The sequence below is a fragment of the Megalobrama amblycephala genome, linkage group LG7, assembly GCF_018812025.1.
Source record: "Megalobrama amblycephala isolate DHTTF-2021 linkage group LG7, ASM1881202v1, whole genome shotgun sequence".
In the NCBI taxonomy this organism is placed as follows: Eukaryota; Metazoa; Chordata; class Actinopteri; order Cypriniformes; family Xenocyprididae; genus Megalobrama; species Megalobrama amblycephala.
This window is the reverse complement of record NC_063050.1, coordinates 12499454-12520998: the sequence shown is the minus strand read 5'-3', so window position 1 is coordinate 12520998 and position 21545 is coordinate 12499454. Positions and strand designations below refer to the sequence as shown.

At 35.6% G+C, this 21545-nt stretch overlaps 3 protein-coding genes across 6 annotated transcripts in view; 1 reads left to right on the top strand and 2 right to left on the bottom strand.

Annotated features, from left to right (window-relative positions):
- The window catches only part of LOC125271685 (B-cell receptor CD22-like), a 43723-nt gene that overhangs the window by 9922 nt on the left and 12256 nt on the right, over positions 1 to 21545 (bottom strand). The gene's annotated exons all lie outside the window — the stretch shown is intronic.
- On the top strand, positions 263 to 6179 carry LOC125271684 (GTPase IMAP family member 8-like). The gene is made up of 3 exons (XM_048195830.1): positions 263 to 411; positions 2236 to 3063; positions 4666 to 6179. The coding sequence occupies exons 1-3, from the start codon at positions 393 to 395 to the stop codon at positions 5388 to 5390; spliced, it is 1572 nt and encodes a 523-aa protein (XP_048051787.1). The 5' UTR covers positions 263 to 392; the 3' UTR covers positions 5391 to 6179.
- On the bottom strand, positions 6212 to 20710 carry LOC125271683 (GTPase IMAP family member 8-like). 2 transcript variants are annotated; one of them, XM_048195829.1, is made up of 5 exons: positions 20128 to 20710; positions 17460 to 17565; positions 13697 to 14635; positions 11098 to 11862; positions 6212 to 9257 (listed from the first exon to the last, which is right to left on the bottom strand). In XM_048195829.1, exons 2-5 carry the CDS (start codon positions 17476 to 17478, stop codon positions 8620 to 8622), a joined length of 2361 nt encoding a protein of 786 aa, XP_048051786.1. In that variant the 5' UTR covers positions 17479 to 17565; positions 20128 to 20710; the 3' UTR covers positions 6212 to 8619. The 2 variants fall into 2 exon arrangements, with proteins under 2 accessions (XP_048051786.1, XP_048051785.1); XM_048195828.1 differs by having other exon boundaries at positions 6642 to 9257; positions 11098 to 11865; positions 20128 to 20709.

The window sequence follows — 21545 nt, the reverse complement described above, 5'->3', positions numbered from 1 at the left end:
TGTGACATTTTTATTTTCTCTGTTGTCCTATGTTCACTAAAATGATGTCTAAAAATATGTCTGCTTATCAACTGTATTTCAAATACTGCAGATAAAATTGATCTAATTAATTTTAATATATTAAATTAACCTGTATCCACATCCAGGTAAACAACACCATATTACACAACCATCAAATATTTCTATTTTATTTTAGATAACCAAATTAAAGGGTGTCAGGATGCCTTTCATTCACACGTCATATAGTGTTAGTCATGTCACCGTCATTAGTAGATCACAATAGAGGGAGTTTCTCAATCACAAGAGCTTGAGCTCAAACACCTTCATCCTCTCACTGGATTCACACTGAGATCGAGCTGCTGAGAAACTACAGGAATCAAACAAACACAGAAATGAGTCCAGCACATACAGGTATGTCTGAATTAATGCGGTATAATCATAACAAACTGATAATATAGTCATTGGAGAGAATATTAAACACACAAAACCTGTTTAACTAGACTGTAGTTGATCTCAGTGACTATCATGTGTTTTACACACTGTTAAAATGGGTTCTGAATACACAGATCTTCACATAAACAATACAGCATGATTTAGATGTGTCTGTATTCGCACCAATGGTTTAGCTAGTTATTAAAATAGTAGACCATTATTACATATAGACTACATGATAATCTGTGTGATGTCAGGTTATCAAGTTTATGATCTGTTATTGTAGTTATTATGTTTCAGATACGATCAATGCAATTTTAGACGTGTCATTTTAGGCTGAAGTGATTGTGATTGAATCAACTTTCATAAAGTCTTATAAGCAAACTTCTTTAAAAGCTATTTTTGTATACTTAAGGTTTACAAGAATCTATTTACTTAAACCATTTCATCACAGGTTCTGTGAATGATTCAATGTTCATGTTGTTCTAAAGAGAAAAAAAGACAGTCTTTTTATCAAAAATATAATTACTTGCTCTACGTTTGAAATGTCTTTTCTTGTTTTCTGTATATGGGGCATATGCACTGTCATATTTTTTCATTTTGAGTTTAATAACATATTTTCCTGTGTGATACGTAGCTCCTTATGTTTGTAGATTATGTTTGTTATTTAAGACACTGTCTCTTTAAGAGATCACACCCACTATTGGAAGATTAGTGGCATTGATGATGTTCATTTTGTGATCAGCTGTGGAAGTACATGTTTTCTACAGTCTCTTTTGTTTGCTTTTCCTTATCTTGGAAATAAGAAAACAAATCTTTTTGTTAAAGGGTTAGTTCACCCCAAAATGAAAATTCTGTCATTAATTACTCACCCTCATGCTGTTCCACACCCGTAAGACCTTCGTTAATCTTCGGAACACAAATTAAGATATTTTTGATGAAATCCGATGGCTCAATGAGGCCTGCATAGGGAGCAATGACATTTCCTCTCTCAAGATCCATAAAGGTACTAAAAATATATTTAAATCAGTTCATGTGAGTACAGTGGTTCAATATTAATATTATAAAGCGACGAGAATATTTTTGGAGTACCAAAAAAATTAAATAACGACTTATTTAGTGATGGCCGATTTCAAAACACTGCTTCAGGAAGATTCGGAGCGGTATGAATCTTTTGTGCCGAATCATGATTCGCATCGCGTGTCAAACCGCCAAACTGCTGAAATCACGTGAATTTGTTGCTCCGAATAGTTGATTCGACACACTGATTAATTTGTGCTCTGAAGCAGTGTTTTGAAATCGGCCATCACTAAATAAGCCATTATTTTGGGGGTTTTTTGGCACACCAAAAATATTCTCGTCGCTTTATAATATTAATATTGAACCACTGTACTCACATGAACCGATTTAAATATGTTTTTAGTACATTAATGGATCTTGAGAGAGGAAATGTCATTGCTCCCTATGCAGGCCTCACTGAGCCATTGGATTTCAACAAAAATATCTTAATTTGTGTCTTACGGGTGTGGAACGGCATGAGGGTGAGTAATAAATTACATTATTTTCATTTTTGGGTGAACTAACCCTTTAAACAGTAAGACATGTTTAGATTTTACACTTTTTTTTTCACCAGTTCATATTATTATTTAACAGCTCTCATCCAATCACCTGCTTTGTTTTATTATGTAACACACTTTTTATGACCCAGCAATAAGTACTTATAACATTTATTAAATAATCACATTGAAACTACAAGAATTTAGCGCACAACCTCCCTCTGATGTTTATTTCTGTTTATTTCAGATCCCGATGATGCAGCTGCTGTACAGGATCTGAGGATTGTGCTGATTGGAAAAAGTGAAGCTGGAAAGAGTTCAATAGGAAACGTAATACTGGGTCGAGAGGCTTTTAAAGAGAGCAGAACCAGAGAGAGTGAGATACAGAGAGGAAGAGTAGAAGACAGAAACATCTCCATCATCGACACTCCAGGATTCTTCAACACTCACCTGACTGATGAAGAGATGAAGAAGCAGATGATGAAGAGTCTGGATCTCTCTCATCCTGGTCCTCACGTGTTCCTGCTCGTCATCAGACTCGACAGATTCACAGAAGACGTGGTGAAGATCGTGAAAAAGATTCACGAGCACTTTGGAAAGGATGCCTTCAGGTTCACTATGGTGTTGTTCACGGGGAGAGAGGCGATGTCCAAACGAGAATGGATCGAATTCAGGCTGGACAGAAAAACTAGAGAACTTCTGAGCTTTTGTGAAGAGAAATGTGATGTGATCATTCATAAAAACAAGAGAGATAGGAAGCAGATCGCCAGTCTGTTGGAGAACATTGATGAAGTGGTGAGGAAAAACGGACGAGAACATTATGTTAAAGAGATCTACCCGAAGAACAGCGAGACAAGGACAACACAAGACAGAAAAGAGAAGATCAGTCTAGAGGAGCAAATAACAAGCCAACCAAAGCATCTGCTCAGACAAGAAGAGACAGAAAATAGAGTTCAGAAAGACCAAAGAGCAACAAATGAGAGACAAAAAGATGGAAATCAAAGTGACAGAAAACATGAAACATGTTTGATCGACAAGGAGAAGAAAGCCACACCAGAAAATCAGCCAATATTAGGTAAATGTTTACTGTTTTCTAATATGATATAATTTAATGGGAATAATTATTTATTTAAACAATGTTTATGTTTAAGTTTATTGACATCATCTTGGACAAACCTATAGATTAATGCATACATTTGAAAAACACTAATAACAATATCTTGTAGACAGTTTATTAATTAATACTAAATTCAAGGGCATTGTTGCAGTGTTTTGAGCATTAAAACAATCATAGATCAGAATACAAAATCTTTAATTCTCACTATCACATAAAAATCACGCAAAAAGTTTTAATGTGTTCATTTACACCTCTTTCTATTAAGATATGTTAAGTTTCTTTGCTTTATTTTAACATGAGGCAAAGAAAACATTTTCAATGCATCATACGCTGTAAAATCCAACAGTGATTTTAACTGACACTTTTTAGTTAACTTTACTTAATGTCTTAAATGTAAAAATCTAGTAATCAGATACTATGCCTTTTACTCAGAAAACCCAAGTTAAGATTAACTTATTGATTTGAGTACCATTTTGTGCAAAAAAAAGTTTTTTTTTAATATACTTTTCCCTTATTTCATCCACTTCTGCAGTTATCTTAATCTAATTGCATTCGCTAATGTCCCAAAGTCATCTGAAATGTTGAATTGTCAATACAACTAAAAAAATTACATCACATAAGCTGATTCATAAATTAATGTTGATTTTCCTAAAATGTTTTTGTTTGAACTCACAATTATGGTGATCAGTGTTCATTTGGTTTGTCACATGGAACTTCATTTATATTATTGTAATTGACCCTTCAAAAAGACCAGCCCCCCTTAGTTGTTGCTTTGTCCGACAAGCCGTGGCGCTGTCAATCCACACAGAGTGAAAAATACATTGTGGGGCATAGAGGACACTGACAACACGTCGACAGACAAGACAGAGCAGGTTACTTATGATATTAAACAAAGTCCCAGCTTTCAAGTTGTGTAATTTTTTAAGAAATTCAAACAATAAAAACCATTTTGTGGCTCTTTAATGTCTTTAATGTGTCGTGACAGATTGCTGTAGTGCCTCAGATCAAGCGGCTCGTGAACTGATCATCTCTTCCTAGTTAATTTATAGCATCAAATAAACATCAGTGAACATGAAAAGCAATGTTGTTTAAAACGCGGAAAGACCTCAATACACACCATCTTTTAATTTTAAGTCTACCGAAGTTAATCTTCTAACTCCTGACTGATTTGTCAGACAAAATGGCAGATTTGGCGTTCTGATTGGTTAGATCGCTTGTCAATCAAACTCCCGGCGAAGGGTCGGTTCTCTTCCTGTTGTTGCGGTAATGCAACACAACATTATTTGATTTCAAAGAAAAGGAAGGCATTGTCTTGGAAATAAATTTACAGATGAATGCATAAATTTGATATTACAGAAACACTGACAGAACATTTTGCATTTATTCATAGTTTGCAATATGTCATGACATTTTTCAGTGTTTTGAGCCTTGAAACAGTCATAGTTAGAATATCAACAATCTTTACCGCTTTAAAATCAGAAAACTGTATACTTATTCCTCTTCTTATTAACTGATGTTGTTAAGTTACTAAACTAATATGCATATTGTTTTTCTTCACAGCGTCCGATCTGAGGATTGTTCTTCTTGGTAAAAATGGATCAGGAAAGAGTTCGACAGCAAACACCATCCTGGGCAGAGATGCCTTCAAAATCAATGCACGTTTCTCATCAAGCCCTCAAACCTGTGAGAAACAAACAGCAGCTGTGTGTGGAAGAAACATCTCAGTGATCGACACTCCAGGACTGTTAGTGACGAGGGACCAGCTGAAGGCTGAGATTGAGACGTGTGTGGAGATGAGCTCTCCCGGTCCTCATGTGTTTCTGCTGGTCATCAGCCTGCATGAGAGATTCACAGATGAGGAGAAAAACACAGTCAAATGGATTCAGGAAAATATTGGAGAAAAAGCTGTTCATCGCACCATCATTTTGTTCACTCACGCTGATCACCTGAAAGGTAGATCATTAGATGAGTATATCAGAGACACTCCAGATCTACAGACATTCACTGAGAGTTTTGGAGGAAGATTTCACTCATTTAACAATAAAGACATGGAGAACCGCTCTCAGGTCACTGAACTTCTGGAGAAGATTGAGAAGATGGTGGAGAGAAATGGAGGGATGCACTACTACAGTGAGAGGTGTATTACATTTAAGGGAAAGACTGACAAGGAGGAGGAGGAGACAGTCATAGAAAACCCATCCAGATGGTTGAAAGGAGTGCTTATCTTCATCATTGGCGCTCTAGCGGCTGCAGCGGTTGCTCAGAGTGGCTTTGATGGAGTATGAACATCTGGAACAACAGCAAAGCACTATGAACATAATGCTGGAAAATCCTCTTTTGATTGTCTTCAGTGTTACCGATTCTGAAAATAATAGTGTGGAGGAATTTGTACTTTTCATAATTATTCAGTAGGCTGGACCTAAAGACTGTATTGTCCATCATACCTTACAGAATGTTAAAAAGTTTATGATCTCAGACTAAAATGTATGCCAAATATTTAATATTCATGTTTCAAAATATAAATATTCGTTCTGTGTGTTTAAGCATTGCTTCATTTTTAAAAGAAAAAAATGTTTTAATTTAAACTGTATTTTGCCATATTCCATATTTAATATTTGTAATTAATAAAAAGAGCTTGTATGTTCACTGAGATATGGCCTATGTTCATGTAGTTTATTTAATTACTTTTATTTCTAATGTGCAGTCATATCTACTACACTGTAAAAATGATATGATCAATAAGTTATGACAAGATATGTTTTTGCATTGCTTTAACTCATCAAAATAAGTTAAGCAATTTCCAAGTTATACAAGATTTAACTCATTTTTTTAAAGTCAGTTTAATTTAAGTTGAAATGACTTAATGAGTTGATTAAGGCAGCAGCTTTTTTTTTGTTGTTTGTTTATGTCCTTGAAATGTGTAGTCGTTCTGAAGGAAGTTTTATGTTTTAATGATTGCTCAGCTCAACACGTCACTGTCAAGCTCAACAAATGGTCATAGTTTCCTCTATATTTTTAGTATTGAGGTCATGCAGTGATAATATTGCCTGTATCTGATAAAACACGGTACTTCGCCATGGTCTGGTTTTGAATCCGTTGAGTATTTACCTTGAAAGAATGTAATATTTATTTTGGGTGCAGTGTTTTGTTGTTCTCTGACAGATCTGGTTCTCATGAGTGTCATTAAGGGTGACTCACCCTTTCATTTGACATCATTCATTCTTAAAACAGTCTCACGGAAACAAATATGACTCGAATTTCAATACGCACTTCTGACAAACCTGAAATACGTTGTTGCAGGTGCTCCAGTTTCAAGCTGGAATGTGTTTGTGTTTGTGCACTCATTCTTGACTCATTACTCATCATGACACTTTCTGCTCCTCCCAAACTGCTATTACCACCTCACAAAAGATATGCTAAAAGAGTCAATAATGAACTAGTGTATTTAGAGTGTTTGCTGGCCTTATTTAAATTGAAAATATCAAATGTGAATGAAACTTGCTGTGTCAGGTGTTTTGACAAAAAAAAAAAAAAAAAACTGCTGCTGGTTGTGTTTCCACACTCTTAGAAAAAAAGGTTCTTTGGGGTTCTATATAGAATCGTTTAGGGGTTCCATATATGTAGCGCCTAATAGAACCTTTTTTGGTTCTATATAGAACCTTTTCTTCTAAGAGTGCAGTTAGAGAAGAGAAACAAAGGCAAGTTTGATGTCGCCGTTCAAAGTTTTATTCAGGTTATTCTGTTTGCATGCTGATAGGTCTAAAATTAAAAATCAATAAGGAACAAATAAGTAGGTTCATAAACTGTATTTCAAACAGTACAACGTGAAGTACAAGTCACATTTATGGGGCATAACAAGTAGAAAATCTGTATATGAATCTGTTACAAATAGCAATCAGTACCACAAGAATTCAATAGCATAAACAAGATTAGTATAAAATGAGCTGCAAAGATACAAATTAAAGGGCTTACTTTGTAATCAATCACTCAGGAACAAACATGCAAAACGTTCTAATATGATTGGCTCTTCATATATGCAATCCAGCCAACCTCTGTTACTGGGCAAAAGCTAATTTCTGACTACCTTAGCTTGTTGAGATTGTCGAATAAGTCATTAATTTCTTATTTGTTTTTGCACACAAAAAGTATTCTCGTCGCTTCATAACATTAAGTTTGAACCACTGCAGTCATGTTGACTGTTATGCCCGTCGCAATAGTCCATATATCAACATATTGCACAATATATGTACATGACCTCAATAATTTTTGGTGATGCAATATATCGCCCATTATGTCAAAGCTGCAATCCAATGTTCCGGTTCAAATATAAATGTCACAGAGCAAAATGGTGCCACTAAAACAGCAGTTTTAACAGCAGATATGGCCTGTTGAGGCATCTGTGCCTTTGTTCATATGGACATCTGACTGCTAAGTAAGGTTTGTTTTTTCAGAAATAGTGTGCACCCTTACTTTACAGAGAAAAGACGGACAGGGAAAAATCAGTAATTTTCAAGTGTGTTTTTTTCTACTTTGCACTTAAAAAAAAAAAAAAAAAAAAAAAAAAGTTTACTTTTACTTTTTATTCAAGTTTATTTATTTAGGATATTTAATTTCTATGGTCTAAAAAATTAAAAAAGTTATTGTCATTTGAAAGTATGTAGGCCTACTTGCTTTGTTATGCCATTATATTATGTTTATGTATTCAGTGTCATAAAATGGTCTTAAAATTACAATGATACCATTTATTGCAATTATTTCTGGGACAATATATCACACAACGAAAAGTAGTTATCGTGACAGGCTTATCGACTGTTTTAACAATGTCTTTAGTACCTTTATGGACTTAGAAAGTGTTGATTATATTGCTGTCTATGGACAAGTCATATACCTCTCGGATTTCATCAAAAATATCTTAATTGGTGTTAAGATGAACAAAGGTCTTAAGGGTGTGGAACAACATGAGGGTGAGTAATTAATGGCAGAAATTCAATTTTTTTGGGTGAACTAACCCTTTAAACAATAAATAATCCATTTGACAGTGCACACTGCAGTAACATTCACAGAAAAGGACATTAAAATAAATATAATGTTATCATCATTGATGTGGATGCTAATACAGTTAAGATTATAGTTATCATTCTCTGCGTCAATGGGCCTTTACCACTAAAATCTGTCATCTGGATGCGGGTGTTACAATAGGTTGTGAAGGAAATTTTTAATTAACCATAACTAACATACATTTTCTTGCAGGACTAAAATTTATATGCTTTTGAAAACAAATCTAATACTAGTTCTATTACTTGGCCAAAGTGTTGCAATAATCGATGAAGATGACAAGACTAGATGGCTGTCTGATATATTTAGCCTCATGACTTAATAAATTGCTCTGAAAGTGATTCCAATGATATTTTTCTTCTGTGTATCTGCGGTGTGAATTTTTAAACCTTTATATTTATTGTTATAGTTATCATTCTTGGTGTGAAAGGTAATAGACCCCCCCCACCTACAGACATTTTATTGTATTTCACAACCCGAATCATCTTGTTTTCTTTTAAAGATGTTGCGTTTGGTGTAGTGTCCTCCTCCATTTTTCTCCATCATTTCATCAATCTTCATCATCAGTTCTATGACCTGAAAGCGGTTCTGCATTTCATCATTGTCAAATGAGTGATATCTTCCACCACAGCTGTCAATCAGTGACTTTAGGTCATTGTGTTTTTTTTCAATATACTCAATCAAAGGTTCATCTATTAGGAAATTCAACAAATCACCATGAGTGAAAAGAATGATTGTGCGATTTAAAGCATCTTTTTCAAGGTTTTCCTCAAACCATTTCACTGTGTTCTTCTCCTCCTCTGTGAATCCCAACAGGTTGATCACAAGCAGAAACACATGAGGGCCAGGAACAGACAACTCTAAGCTTTTCTCAATCTTATAATGATCATGATCCTGAATATTCATGAGCAAGAAGGACAATAACAGTCCTGGAGTGTCTATTATTGAGATGGTTCTTCCAAACACTACTGCTTCTTGTTTCTCAGAGCTCCTGGTGGTTGTCATTAAACCAGCTCTGAATGCATCTCTGTTCAGGATGGTGTTTCCTGTTGAACTCTTTCCTGATCCCAGTAAACCCAGCAGCACAAACCTCAGATCTGTTAGAGTGAAAGGGATATAAATGAGAAAAGAGGGGTACAAGGTGTGTTCAGGCGCATTGTTGGCGTGTTGCTATTTTTTTGTTATTGAAAGAGCGTGTTGGTAATATGCACCTATATGCCCGTACACTCTGCTTATTACACACACAGGGGCGCGCAGCAGCACACAAACATGCCAGATATTAAAAATAAAAGGATTAAAATATAAAAGATTATTATTGAGTGCATGAAGATAAAAATGCTTTAGTGGAATCTGGCTTGTCCCGTAGATGGCCGCGCGCTTTAACCTCACATGAGAGCAGATCCGTTTCCTCGCTAAAGAAGCCTTCAGTTTTTCCACTTGCAAATTCCGCCATGTAAATAGCAACTGGCTTTTAAAGGAAATAGGAGATGAGACTCTGATTGGTTTATTGCACATTACACCCAAAACACACCCATTACTCATTAAGAGAATAGGGACTACCCTTTTAGACCATGCACCGGGCACGCCAACCATTTTCCCCATCATTTAACTTTAGGCGCTTTAGTGCGCTTTAGACCATGGGCTTAGATAGTTAAAATAGGGCCCAATATCTTATATCTCGGCTCAGGATGGTCGCAGCTCCTCAAAACACAAACTACAGCCGTTTAGGACTGGGACTCAAATCCTTTCCAACACAACTGCCCCTAAATGTAAAACCATGTTAGCAATCTTTATCATCACATTTGGCCTTAAAATATAAGTATAAGCAACAAAAATGTGCAAACAGTTTTTGTTTCTTTTCTTTTTTTCCTAGGAGCAACTTCCATGGACTACTGTCTTTATGACTGTGATTATTAACAGCACTATTCATTCCAGGATCATTTTACATTACAACACTGCGTTTCAAATTATTATGCAAGTGACATATCAGTAAGATTTCAGTAGAATAAACATTCAGATTTTAGTTTTTCTAAGAAAATGTTTGTTTGTTTATTTATCCATGTCTTTTTAGATAACTGGTATCAATCTCAGACAAAATAATTGGCCAGGTAAATGGAAACCCTACTTAGAGTTTTTTTCCACATTATTAAGCAAGTCACAGTTCTCATGCAGTTCTCATGCAATATGGGGAGGATATATATGCAATATGCAATGTTGTGCAAAAGGCATGAAAACAACTAATATTGTGTGAAAACTGAATGGAGATTATCAAATTATCATGAGATTTGTGAGTGATTTAGAGCACAGCAGAACTCGGTCAGATAAAGTGCCAGCCTGCATGCAGAGCTTCTTGAGACTCCAGAGGCACCAGCAGCTTCAAATACCTGTTTGCTGCTCAACACTGGCTTTTTTATAGCTGCCCTTTTAATGCAATTAATTTTTTTGACAGGAACTTTCCTCAATAAGCCTTTATCTGACTGAGTTCTGCTGTGCTCTAAATCACTCACAAATCTTATGATAATTTGATAATCTCCATTCAGTTTCACACAATATTAGTTGTTTTCATGCCTTTTGCACAACATTGCACCATTTCATGCTTTTCATCTTCAGAAAGATCTTTCTTCCTCCTCATATTGCATCCTCTGACTTGCTTAATAATGTGGAACAACCTCTAAGTAGGGTTTCCATAGACCTGGCAAATTATTTTGAGATTGACACCAGTTATCTAAAAAGACATGGATAAATAAACAAACAAACATTTTCTTAGAAAAACTAAAATCTGAATGTTTATTCTACTGAAATCTTACTGATATGTCACTTGCATAATAATGTGGAGCACGGTGTAGATACTTCTAATAGTTCTCTCTACAAATAAGTGTTGATTTTTAAAAACTTGCACAAAGTTAAGAATCAAAACACAAGTTGTTTAAGAATTACCTTGTCTTGAAAGATTTCTGTGCATCATTGCTGTTTCTAGTGATGATCTCAGAGCCATTTTACTTAACTCAAGACCCATCATGAGACCCAAGAGATCTCTTTGTCTACGTAGTCCTTGTAACCTCCGCTGCCTCTCTGTGGCCTCTTCACTATTGTTTTGTCTCTTCTCATCTTGTTTCTGAGCCCTTTGACTCATTTCATTAGCGTAATGTTCTCCTCCATTGTTTTTAATCAGTTGATCAATCTTCTCCAGCAGTTCCATGACCTGATTTTGATTGTGTCTGTCTTGATTGTTGAATGAGTGAAATCTTCTACCACAGCTGTCAATCAGTGACTGTAGATCAGGGCTTTTCCTAATATACTGATCCAGTGATTCATCCATCAGCAAATCCACATGAGTGAACAGAATAAAAGTGTGACGTACAGCTTCTTCTCCAAAGTTCTCCTGAATCCATTTCACAGTGTTTTTCTCCTCCTCTGTGTATCTCCCATTCAGTCTGATGACCAGCAGAAACACATGAGGACCAGGAGCAGACATTTCTAAACATTCCTCAATATCACGTTTAAGTTTATGCTGAAAGTGGAAATCTAACATTCCTGTAGTATCAGTGATTGAGATGGTTCTTCCAGACACCACCGCTTTTTGTTTCTCACAGGTTAATGTACCAGACTGAGCCCCTGCTCTAAATGCATCTCTACCCAGGATGGTGTTTGCTGTTGCAGTCTTCCCCACATCAATTTTACCAAGGACAACAATCCTCAGATCTGCTGAAATGAGAGAGAATAAATGCTTTTGTTTACACATTCCAACAGTTCAACATATTTAATCCTATAAAGCCAAAATATTTTATTTGTGAATTTCTAAAGCATTTCTTTTAAATGACCAAAACCCCTTGCAAACAATCTACTACATGACTTCTGTCATTTTCATTGATAGTTTATACTATTTTAGCAAGTAAAATGCCTTTTAGTATAATTGTAAAAGACAGGCAAGGCTTAAGATAGTCCTAGACTAAAATGCATGTTTGAGCTGTTTTAACTGAATGCAACCTGTACTGACATATCTTAAAATATGTCAGTGCCATGGTTTTGTCTCAAGATGCACACCAATGATGTTATTTTCTAGTGTATGTTTATAAAAGCTACTTAAATATCCTAATTGAACTAATGCCTAATCCGGGCTTAGGCTAAACCCTGTTTGTGAAACCGGGCCTTAATGAAGTAATATGTTAAACTAATGCTAAAAAGTCAAGTAAAACTGCTCAACTTAAGTGAACACTGACCACCATAATGGTGATATCAATTCCATTCATGAGTTATAACCATTTTAGAAAAAGTGGCTTTGCCCACTTCTAACATTTTGGCAAGCCTTAGACACCGTGAATCGAAATTTCATTTTTTATTTTTAAATATATTGACAATCTGACTCCAGAGAATCTGCAGTGGTTTAGTTCCGATTGGACCAAAACCTAGGATTAGTTCGTAAAAGTAGGATTTTCAAAAAATCCAAAACACCTGAAAATTTCAATGATCAAATCCATTTTGAGCCAATGATTTCCATCTATATAAGACAATTGAGCCTACACCTAGCTCAGGGGTAGGCAAGTATGGTCCTAGAGAGCCGCTGTCCTGCAGAGTTTAGCTCCAACCTTGAAAAAAACCTTCAGCTGCCTATAGCCTTAGTAATCCTGAAGAGCTTGATTTGCTTGTTCAGGTGTGTTTGATTAAGGTTGGAGCTAAACTCAGCAGGACACTCTCTAGGACCGAACTTGCCTACCCCTGACCTAGCTGTTTATGAGTTATAAGCGATTTTGTACTAAGCGCCCCCATCAGGCCAATCGGGGCAAGCCTTGGTCTCGTTGTAGACGGTGTGAGTACTACCAGCCCTCAAAGTTTCAAGTCTCTATGACTTACAGTTTGGTTTGCCCGATCACTTTTAGGGGAGAATGCTGATCCTTGGAAAATCTAACAATTACAATAGCGTTTCAGCTGTACACGCTTAAAATAATAATAATTTCCTCAAATTTAATTTCGTTTTACACACTATATTTAACCTACATATCTGGGCCTCTTCGGTCAGAACTGACCAAAGAATTTTACATTCAAAAAAAAGAAAAAGTCACATTTGGCTCTAAAGTCACACTTGGCTCCTTCATAGTCAATAATAACGGACATAGGGAATTCATGGGAAATACGAAAAAATACCAAATCTTGAATATGTCATGAAAATAATCTTTTGGTGGTACAAACTACAACTCAAATTCAACCATGATGCCAAAACAAACAACAATGAAGGGGTTAATCTCTAAAACAAATCAATACATTAATAAATCATAAATCAAAAAAATCCAAAAGATCCAAAACAATTCTTATAAAAATAATTAAATACATTAATATTAATTTTAATGGAAAAATAGCTCATATAAATTGTAAAATATTGCATAGTATCATAAAATACTCTCAAAATTCTAAATAATAAAAATATATATATATATATTATTGAACAAACATACATTACATTGATAAAATGACATGATGGCATATATTTTTTAAAACATGAAAATATTAGGAATAAAACCAAAAATGGTGCAATAATTACCTAGCCTTGAATGTCTTGGTGTCATTCTTCTTTCGAGTGCCCATCTTTGTCTTTCTTTCTCTGTGCGACTTTCCATTTGTTTCCTGAGATCTTCCTTCACTTTCAGATATTGTGCTCTCTCCTTCACATCCTCTTTCTTCTTCTCATTATGGTCTTTTATTTTCTCTTCTTTGTGTTTGGTTTTTATTTCCTCCTCTTGATTTTTCTCTTCTCCCTGCTTCCATGCATCTCTCTTCTCTTGTCTTTTCCACATCTGTTCTTGTTTCATTATCTCTTCTTCCTGTTTCTGTCTCTTTTCTTTGTATTTCACGCTCTCCTTCTGCTCTCTGAGTTTTAACTGGTTCTTCAGGTAGATCTCATTGCTGTAGTTTTGTCCTCCGTTGTTCTTCACCATTTCATCAATACTCTTCAGAAGCTTTGTGATCTGGTTGGGATCACACTCATTTTTGCTGTTAATCACTTGAAATCTTCCTTTAAAATTGTTCAGTATTTTCTGTGTTTCTTCACTCTCAATAATTTGAGTACATTTTCTTTTGGAAATTTTTTCCCGTCCGATAAAAAGCACCATAGTGAAGAGCAAAGATTCTTCTCCAAAGTATTCCTGAATTTTCTGCACAATGTTCCTCTGCTCCTCCTCAAAGTTCTCCAGGTTGATGACGAGCAGGAACACGTGAGGACCAGGATCAGAGAGGTACAGACTCTTCATCATCTGCTTCTTCATCTCTTCATCAGTCAGGTGAGTGTTGAAGAATCCTGGAGTGTCGATGATGGAGATGTTTCTGTCTTCTACTCTTCCTCTCTGTATCTCACTCTCTCTGGTTCTGCTCTCTTTAAACACCTCTCGACCCAGTATTGCATTTCCTGTTGGACTCTTCCCAGCTCCAGAGACTCCCAACAGCACAATCCTTAGATCTTCTGAATCAGGTGCTTCATCAGGCTCTGTGAAACAGGCATTAGCACCTTTATTAGCTGCAGCTTTTCATGTGACTGATTGTAGATTTTATTCAGGGTTTTTCACATTTAATTTTTAAAACTTTTTAAGTTAATTCCAAACCATGAATTATTGCATTTGTTGCTGCCATAAAACAGTCCGCCCTTTTCACAGTATTTCACACCCACTCACCAAGGTAAATCACACATATACAGCTTTAAACACCAAAAGGAATATTCTGTGTTCAATTTAAGTTAACTCTTTCCCTGCCATTGAAATAAATGTCCCCATTTATAATTTTAAAATGTATTCTTTACTTTAGCAGTTTAAATAAATGTTACATCTCACATATTTCAACAGGACATCATGCTTTATTAATATTTTTTATTTATTTTTTTATTTTTTTTAAATAACATAAATAAAATAAAAGATTCCTCAAGCACAGCTGATTATGCTTTGAAGTAGGGCTGGGACAATATATCAATGCATTACAATCTGTGGATCATTTCTGATATTTTCCAAATTCATTGCAAATCGATTCTAAGGTTAGTTTTTAACAGCAGATGGCACTTTAGGCTATTTTTAACCGCACACTCAAATGCTCATGAAGAAGAGCACTTGTGCGTTCGGCTGAGTCTGAGAATGTATTTGAACCTCAGAATGCTTTTATGACGCAAGATTGATGTAAACATCCCACTGTAAACACTCTTGTAATTCACTTCAACCTTTTCAAACTTTATGAATGATTATTTTCTAGAAGGTTTAAGTGGTGTTTGTAAGGAATTGGAAGAGAGCAGAGTACGGTTGTTTCTAAAGCACACAGTGCCATCTGCTGTTGAAAACTAAACTCAGAATCGATTTGAAAGAAAATTGCAATACATACAGAAAATATCAGAATCGATCCAGAATCATTTCTCAATTTGTGATGCATCGATGTATTGTCCCAGCCCTACTTTAAAGCGACGCTTGAGTGATCAAGAACATTCTAATATACAAATTACATTTCCTTCTATCTACAAAGTCAAATGGAATGCAAAACCTTTGAAGCTCAATACACTATACTGCCAACATTTTTGGGATGCCTGCCTTTACGTGCACATGAACTTAAATGACATCCCATTCTTAATCCGTAGGGTTTAATATGGAGTTGGCCCACCCTTTGCAGCTATAACAGCTTCAACTCTTCTGGGAAGGCTTTCCACAAGGTTTAGGAGTGTGTTTATGGGAATTTTTGACCATTCTTCTAGAAGCACATTTGTAAGGTCAGGCAGTGATGTTGGCGAGAAGGCCTGGCTCACAGTCTCCGCTCTAATTCATCCCAAAGCTGTTCTACCGGGTTGAAGTCAGGACTCTGTGCAGGCCAGTCAAGTTCCTCCACACCAAACTCGCTCATCCATGTCTTTATGGACCTTGCTTTGTGCACTGGTGCGCAGTCATGTTGGAACAGGAAGGGGCCATCCCCAAACTGTTCCCACAAAGTTGGGAGCATGAAATTGTCCAAAATGTCTTGGTATGCTGAAGCATTAAGAGTTCCTTTCACTGGAACTAAAGGGGCCAACCCCTAAAAAAACAACCCCACACCATAATCCCCCTCCACCAAACTTTACACTTGACACAATGCAGTCAGGCAAGTACAGTTCTCCTGGAAACCGCCAAACCCAGACTCGTCCATCAGATTGCCAGACAGAGAAGTGTGATTGGTCACTCCAGAGAACACGTCTCCACTGCTCTAGAGTCCAGTGGCGGTGTTCTTTACACCACTGCATCCGACGCTTTGCATTGCACTTGGTGATATAAGGCTTGGATGCAGCTGCTCGGCCATGGAAACCCATTCCATGAAGCTCTCTACGCACTGTTCTTGAGCTAAACTGAAGGACACACGAAGTTTGGAGGTCTGTAGCTATTGACTGCAGAAAGTTGGTGACTTCTGCGCATCTCAGCATGCGCTGACCCCGCTCTGTGATTTTACGTGGCCTACCACTTTGTGGCTGAGTTGATGTTGCTCCCAATTGCTTACACTTTGTAATGATACCACTAACAGTTGACCGTGGAATATTTACTAGTGAGGAAACTTCACAAAAGGACTTATTGCAAAGGTGGCAACCTATCACGGTACCACGCTTGAATTCACTGAGCTCCTGAGAGCAACCCATTCTTTCACAAATGTTTATAGAAGCAGTCTGCATGCCTAGTGCTTGATTTATACACCTGTGGGCATGAAAGCGATTGGAACACCTGAATTCAATGAATTCTGAATTCTGTTTTAAGAATATATTGTTTGGATCTTGTGGCTATATACTATTAAAACAAGTATTTTCACCATTTGATTCTATTGTTGCTATGTTTTTAAAAAGAAGAGACAAGTGTACGTTTTATACAACAATATGCCACAAATGCTATCGGTTGTGCTGAACTTTGTCTTGAACTACTCTCCAAACTAGTTTTTAAATTTATTTATTTATTTATTTACTGGAAAGGATGATTTGCCCCTGAAAAAAATGCATGAATGCTTTTCCAAGACAATGAATTGTCAACAAATTATGAACACTGCTGCAATTTTTTAATGGGTATGCTAAGGGAGTAAGTTAATTTGACATCTGAATTATGTCTGTATTCTACATCAGGGGATCCCAACCACTGCACATTTGTATGTCTCCTTTCTCCCTTAACACTGCATGTTTTGCATGTCTGCCTAATAAAACACACCTGATTCAAGTCATCAGCTCATTGGTACAGGCTCAACGACCTGAAATGTGTGTGTCGTGGGGGGCTCCAGGAACGTGGTTGGGAAAACCCTGTTCTACATTTTCTATTTTACATGCATTTACTGACCGTGTTGTGCTGATGCCATTTTTTATTTTATTTTTTTTTCAATTAATTGACTAGGTCAATTAATCTCTCCTCTTCTCATCTTGCAGTCTCAGTGATCACAGTATATCTGCATAGATAAAAATAACAGATAAAGACTGAATATGTTGTTCTCTGCAATGATTAATTTCATGAGTATACAAAATGACAAAAGAGTACTTGGTTATGGAAATGATAAAATGTACAGTTTTCTTGATGTAAGAGGAAAGATTTTAAGGTTAGTATGACGTTCCTGAAACATTATTTCAACTTAATTTTTACAAATAACTCAACATTATAAGAAGAACATACAAATAACATATACATGTCCAGTTTCCTTAACGTTATTAGAACATCATGTTCATGAAACTTTCTTTCAAACATTTGAACACCAGCTGTTAACAAGCAGAATCACTAAAGAAAAGAGGAACACAGAGGTTTAGATGTTGATGATGGATTGTTTTGTTTGACGTCAAAATTATGGTGACCAGTGTTTGCTTTAGTTGAGCTCTTGCATTGACGCATTAATGACAATCAAGTGACTGTTTAACCCTTAAAAATCAAGACAGCACAAACAAAAAAACAACATAACATAACATAACACACACAAGATAACAGGTTTGCATGAGAGCACTCTCTGACAAAGCATAACTTTGGCATAACACAAGCCAAAAAAAAGTATAAAACAACGGTAAACATAAGATGAGGCATTACAATTTATGTTTTCAAACGAGTTGCTACACAATGTCCTGGTAGAATTGATTCCGATGGAGATAAGTGGAGCAGCCAAGAGTTTAGTTTCGCTTTTGCTTCTGTGTTCTGTTATCATATAACAAAATTTCTATTTACTTTACTTCCTCAACTTTTGAATACATTTACATTGTCAGTACATAAAAAAAACACCAGTTTTTCACTGAAAAGTGCCTATAATGTTGTAATAATGGCTATAACTTGTTTAGGGGTTGTTGCATGTTGACAAAATTTCATCTGGAAGTCTAAAACATCCAAGTGTACCTTATAAAGGAAAAAAAATCCAAATTTCAGGAGGTTCTGTTTGAGTTCGAAAAAAAAAAAAAATGCTGCTGTTTTTCTTTATTTTGGATAATTCATCCATTCTCTGATAAAAGAAATATAAAATTGGGACTTTAAATGAGCTGGATTGAAACTCCAAATTATGTTTAAAATGAAATATGGCATTTTATGCTGACTGCTAGAAAAGTATAGGCGAGTCAGGTGCCCCAAAAATGCTCTAGAACATTAAGAGGAAATTAAGAGTTTGTGTGAGATTGTCCAAAACATCTAAGAAGAAAAAAAAAAAAAAGTTGCCTTGCCTTGCCTATATAAATAGTAAAAGAATCCAGCTGCATGACGTATTCATGCCGCATTGCATGCTGGGAGTCATGATTGTGTTTTGCATGCTGACATCAATCATGTCACCATTGTTGTGTTTCATAAGCTGATTGTTCATGTCTGTGAGAGTATAAAACACACTGTTTTATTAACCTCCTGTTTAAAACATTTTTTCGTTTTTAATAAAATCTGATTTTCAGAACAGTATCACAAAGTCAGTAATAGAATATTTTACCAATTAATAACAATAAACCCTTGTGGTCAGAGAATCAGAATACTTATTAATTAACATTCAACATTATGATGTTATTCTGTCTCCAACTCTCCTAATGCAATAAAAGACACTAATACTGCAGCCAGACAAAAACTGACCAATCGATCTAGTCAAGAGCCCAACTACAGCAAACACCGATCACCACAATGGCGACTTCAAACATTTGTTCCTCTTCAGTGATTCTCTTTGTTAACTTCAGGTGTCGTCACTAAAGCTCACACTGAGCTCTGTTCATGAAACACAGGGGATTTTGTTGTGTAACATCTAACCTTAATCCGTATTTTAAGACAGAAAGTTAACGATCTTTAATATTTAAAGGATGTTCGAGGAATGTTGTTCAAAGAATGTTTTCTGTCAATATTACGAGAACATTCATCAAATACTAATAACAATATCTGGTGATATTGTTCATGAACATTGTTTTGAAAGTGTTACGTAACATTTGCATAACCTTTATGTAAATTAAAAAGAAAAGTTAGGAACAATAACTTTGGGACAGGCTACAAAACATCGTTCCAAAGATGTTATTTTAAAAGAGGAAACAACATATTCATTTGTTTGTTAGTTGCCATTCTAATGTTTAAAAGAACATTTTCTTACAGCGTTAGATAACATTTTTCAATAACTTTACCTTTTGAGAACATTATTAAACATTAACATTGAACAAACATTCTATTAATGTTATTTGAAGAATGTTTGTTCATAACTTTGAGGGAACTTTGCCAGAATGTTAGATATGAGAACAATCCCTGACAGCTGGTATATAACGAAAAAAATGAGTCAACATGAACTGTAAAGTTAGCACAGAGAGGCTTACGTTGTTTTATTTTTAAATAAAAAGTAAGAATTAACAACAACAACAACATTTACAAGACTCTAAGTGTAATGTGGGAAAAGCAAGTTAGCATTTCATGTTGTGTCTAGTAACATAATGATGTAATGTCAAATTAACAGAAAAACATTTCACTTCAATATTAGTATTTTGTTTCTTTCATAGTTATATATGTGAGTAGTGTGTGAAAGTATTACCTTGCTCGGTCTGTCTCTTGCTGCGCGTGAAGCTGCTCTCCTCAATACAGGGAAACACGCGCGTCACTTTGCTTTAAAAAAGAAGGTCATCATCTTAGCTGATTAGAAAGATTTAAACGACAATTCCTGTGACGATTTTTTTAATTACTATTATTATTATTGGCCCCTTCAAATGAGGAGTATTTAATTGAATAACTTAATACGCCTGCCGCCGAGTCTCGAGATTACGTAGGCTAAACTAGTTGAATTTACGGTGTTTCAAAAGGGACAAAAATATAATTTTATTTGATCCAGTCTATGTACTCGAGCTAAGGCAACTGTGGACGAGCGCTAGACCAGAGCGCGCGCAGATCATACGCGACAAGAAAACGTTGCGCTTCTTCCTCCTGCCGGTTTAAAAGTCATTGTTCGAGTGGGAAGAGAAACTGAAAGTGTTAGCTTGATGTTATATCAGTAATATAATCTTAGTTTATCCAGATGATTGTCTAAATAATCTGTGATCATTTCATTTAATATACACGTATATGCTATAAATACAACCAAGTGCAATAAATATTAAGATATTAATAACTCACACTCATGTATATATATACAGCCAAACCAAAAATTATTCTGACATTTTTTGATATATTTTTACTAGTGGGTGCAGGACACTCATTTGTGTAAGTGAGGATAGTTAAATAAAGTAAACTGTGACATATTATACCCAAAAATTCTTCATACAATGGACTACCAGTAAAACTGATAAAAATTTGAAAGCAAAAATTATTCCGACACTTTGACCTGGCCATGTTTTGCTTAAGTGTTATCTGACATAATTAAAATTTTATATTCTGACACAGTTTAACTCTGAGATCTTGTCATATTTTATTATCTTTTTTTAAACTATAGTGAATAAACTGTATTAGTGAATAAAATATATCTGAATACATTTTGGTTTGTCTGTATATATCACAGTAAAAAAAAATAATAATAAAAATTAATTCACTCAACTCAACTTTTTGAGTTATCTTTTTTTGCTCTGACTTAAGTTAAGTTGTATTTACGTAGAATATTAAGTATGTTCAACTTGCCAAATTTAATGTTGTTTGAACTATGCCAGAGCCTCTGAGCTGTAGGATATGCGTCTGTTTTCTGTCCCCTGAAACAGAGCATTTTTTTAATTTCTATGGAAAAATGCTCACTCTTTTTCCACTTGCTAAGTGCCAGTTTTTTTGACAGGAGGAAGGGGTCCTAGCAGACCAATCACAGCGCTTGCAGTCCGTGTAGAATTGACACGTTGTTACATTTTTGAAGAGGTGCACGTCAGGCTACTCGTAGGCTATGCGTGCTACACTCAGCCTACACCATAGCTACGGCGTACACTCGACGCAGAAGTATAAATCAAGAAAAAAATTAAAAGTAACTGTAAAGGGTCT

Excerpts from the sequence above, each read along its gene's own strand:
- LOC125271684 (XM_048195830.1), top strand. Across the intron at positions 3,064-4,665 it reads AGAAAATCAGCCAATATTAG|CGTCCGATCTGAGGATTGTT; the intron begins GTAAATGTTTAC and ends TTTTCTTCACAG.
- LOC125271683 (XM_048195828.1), bottom strand. Across the intron at positions 11,866-13,696 it reads ACCAAGACATTCAAGGCTAG|CAGATCTGAGGATTGTTGTC; the intron begins GTAATTATTGCA and ends CTCTCATTTCAG. Across the intron at positions 9,258-11,097 it reads CAGAAATCTTTCAAGACAAG|ATCTGAGGTTTGTGCTGCTG; the intron begins GTAATTCTTAAA and ends TCACTCTAACAG.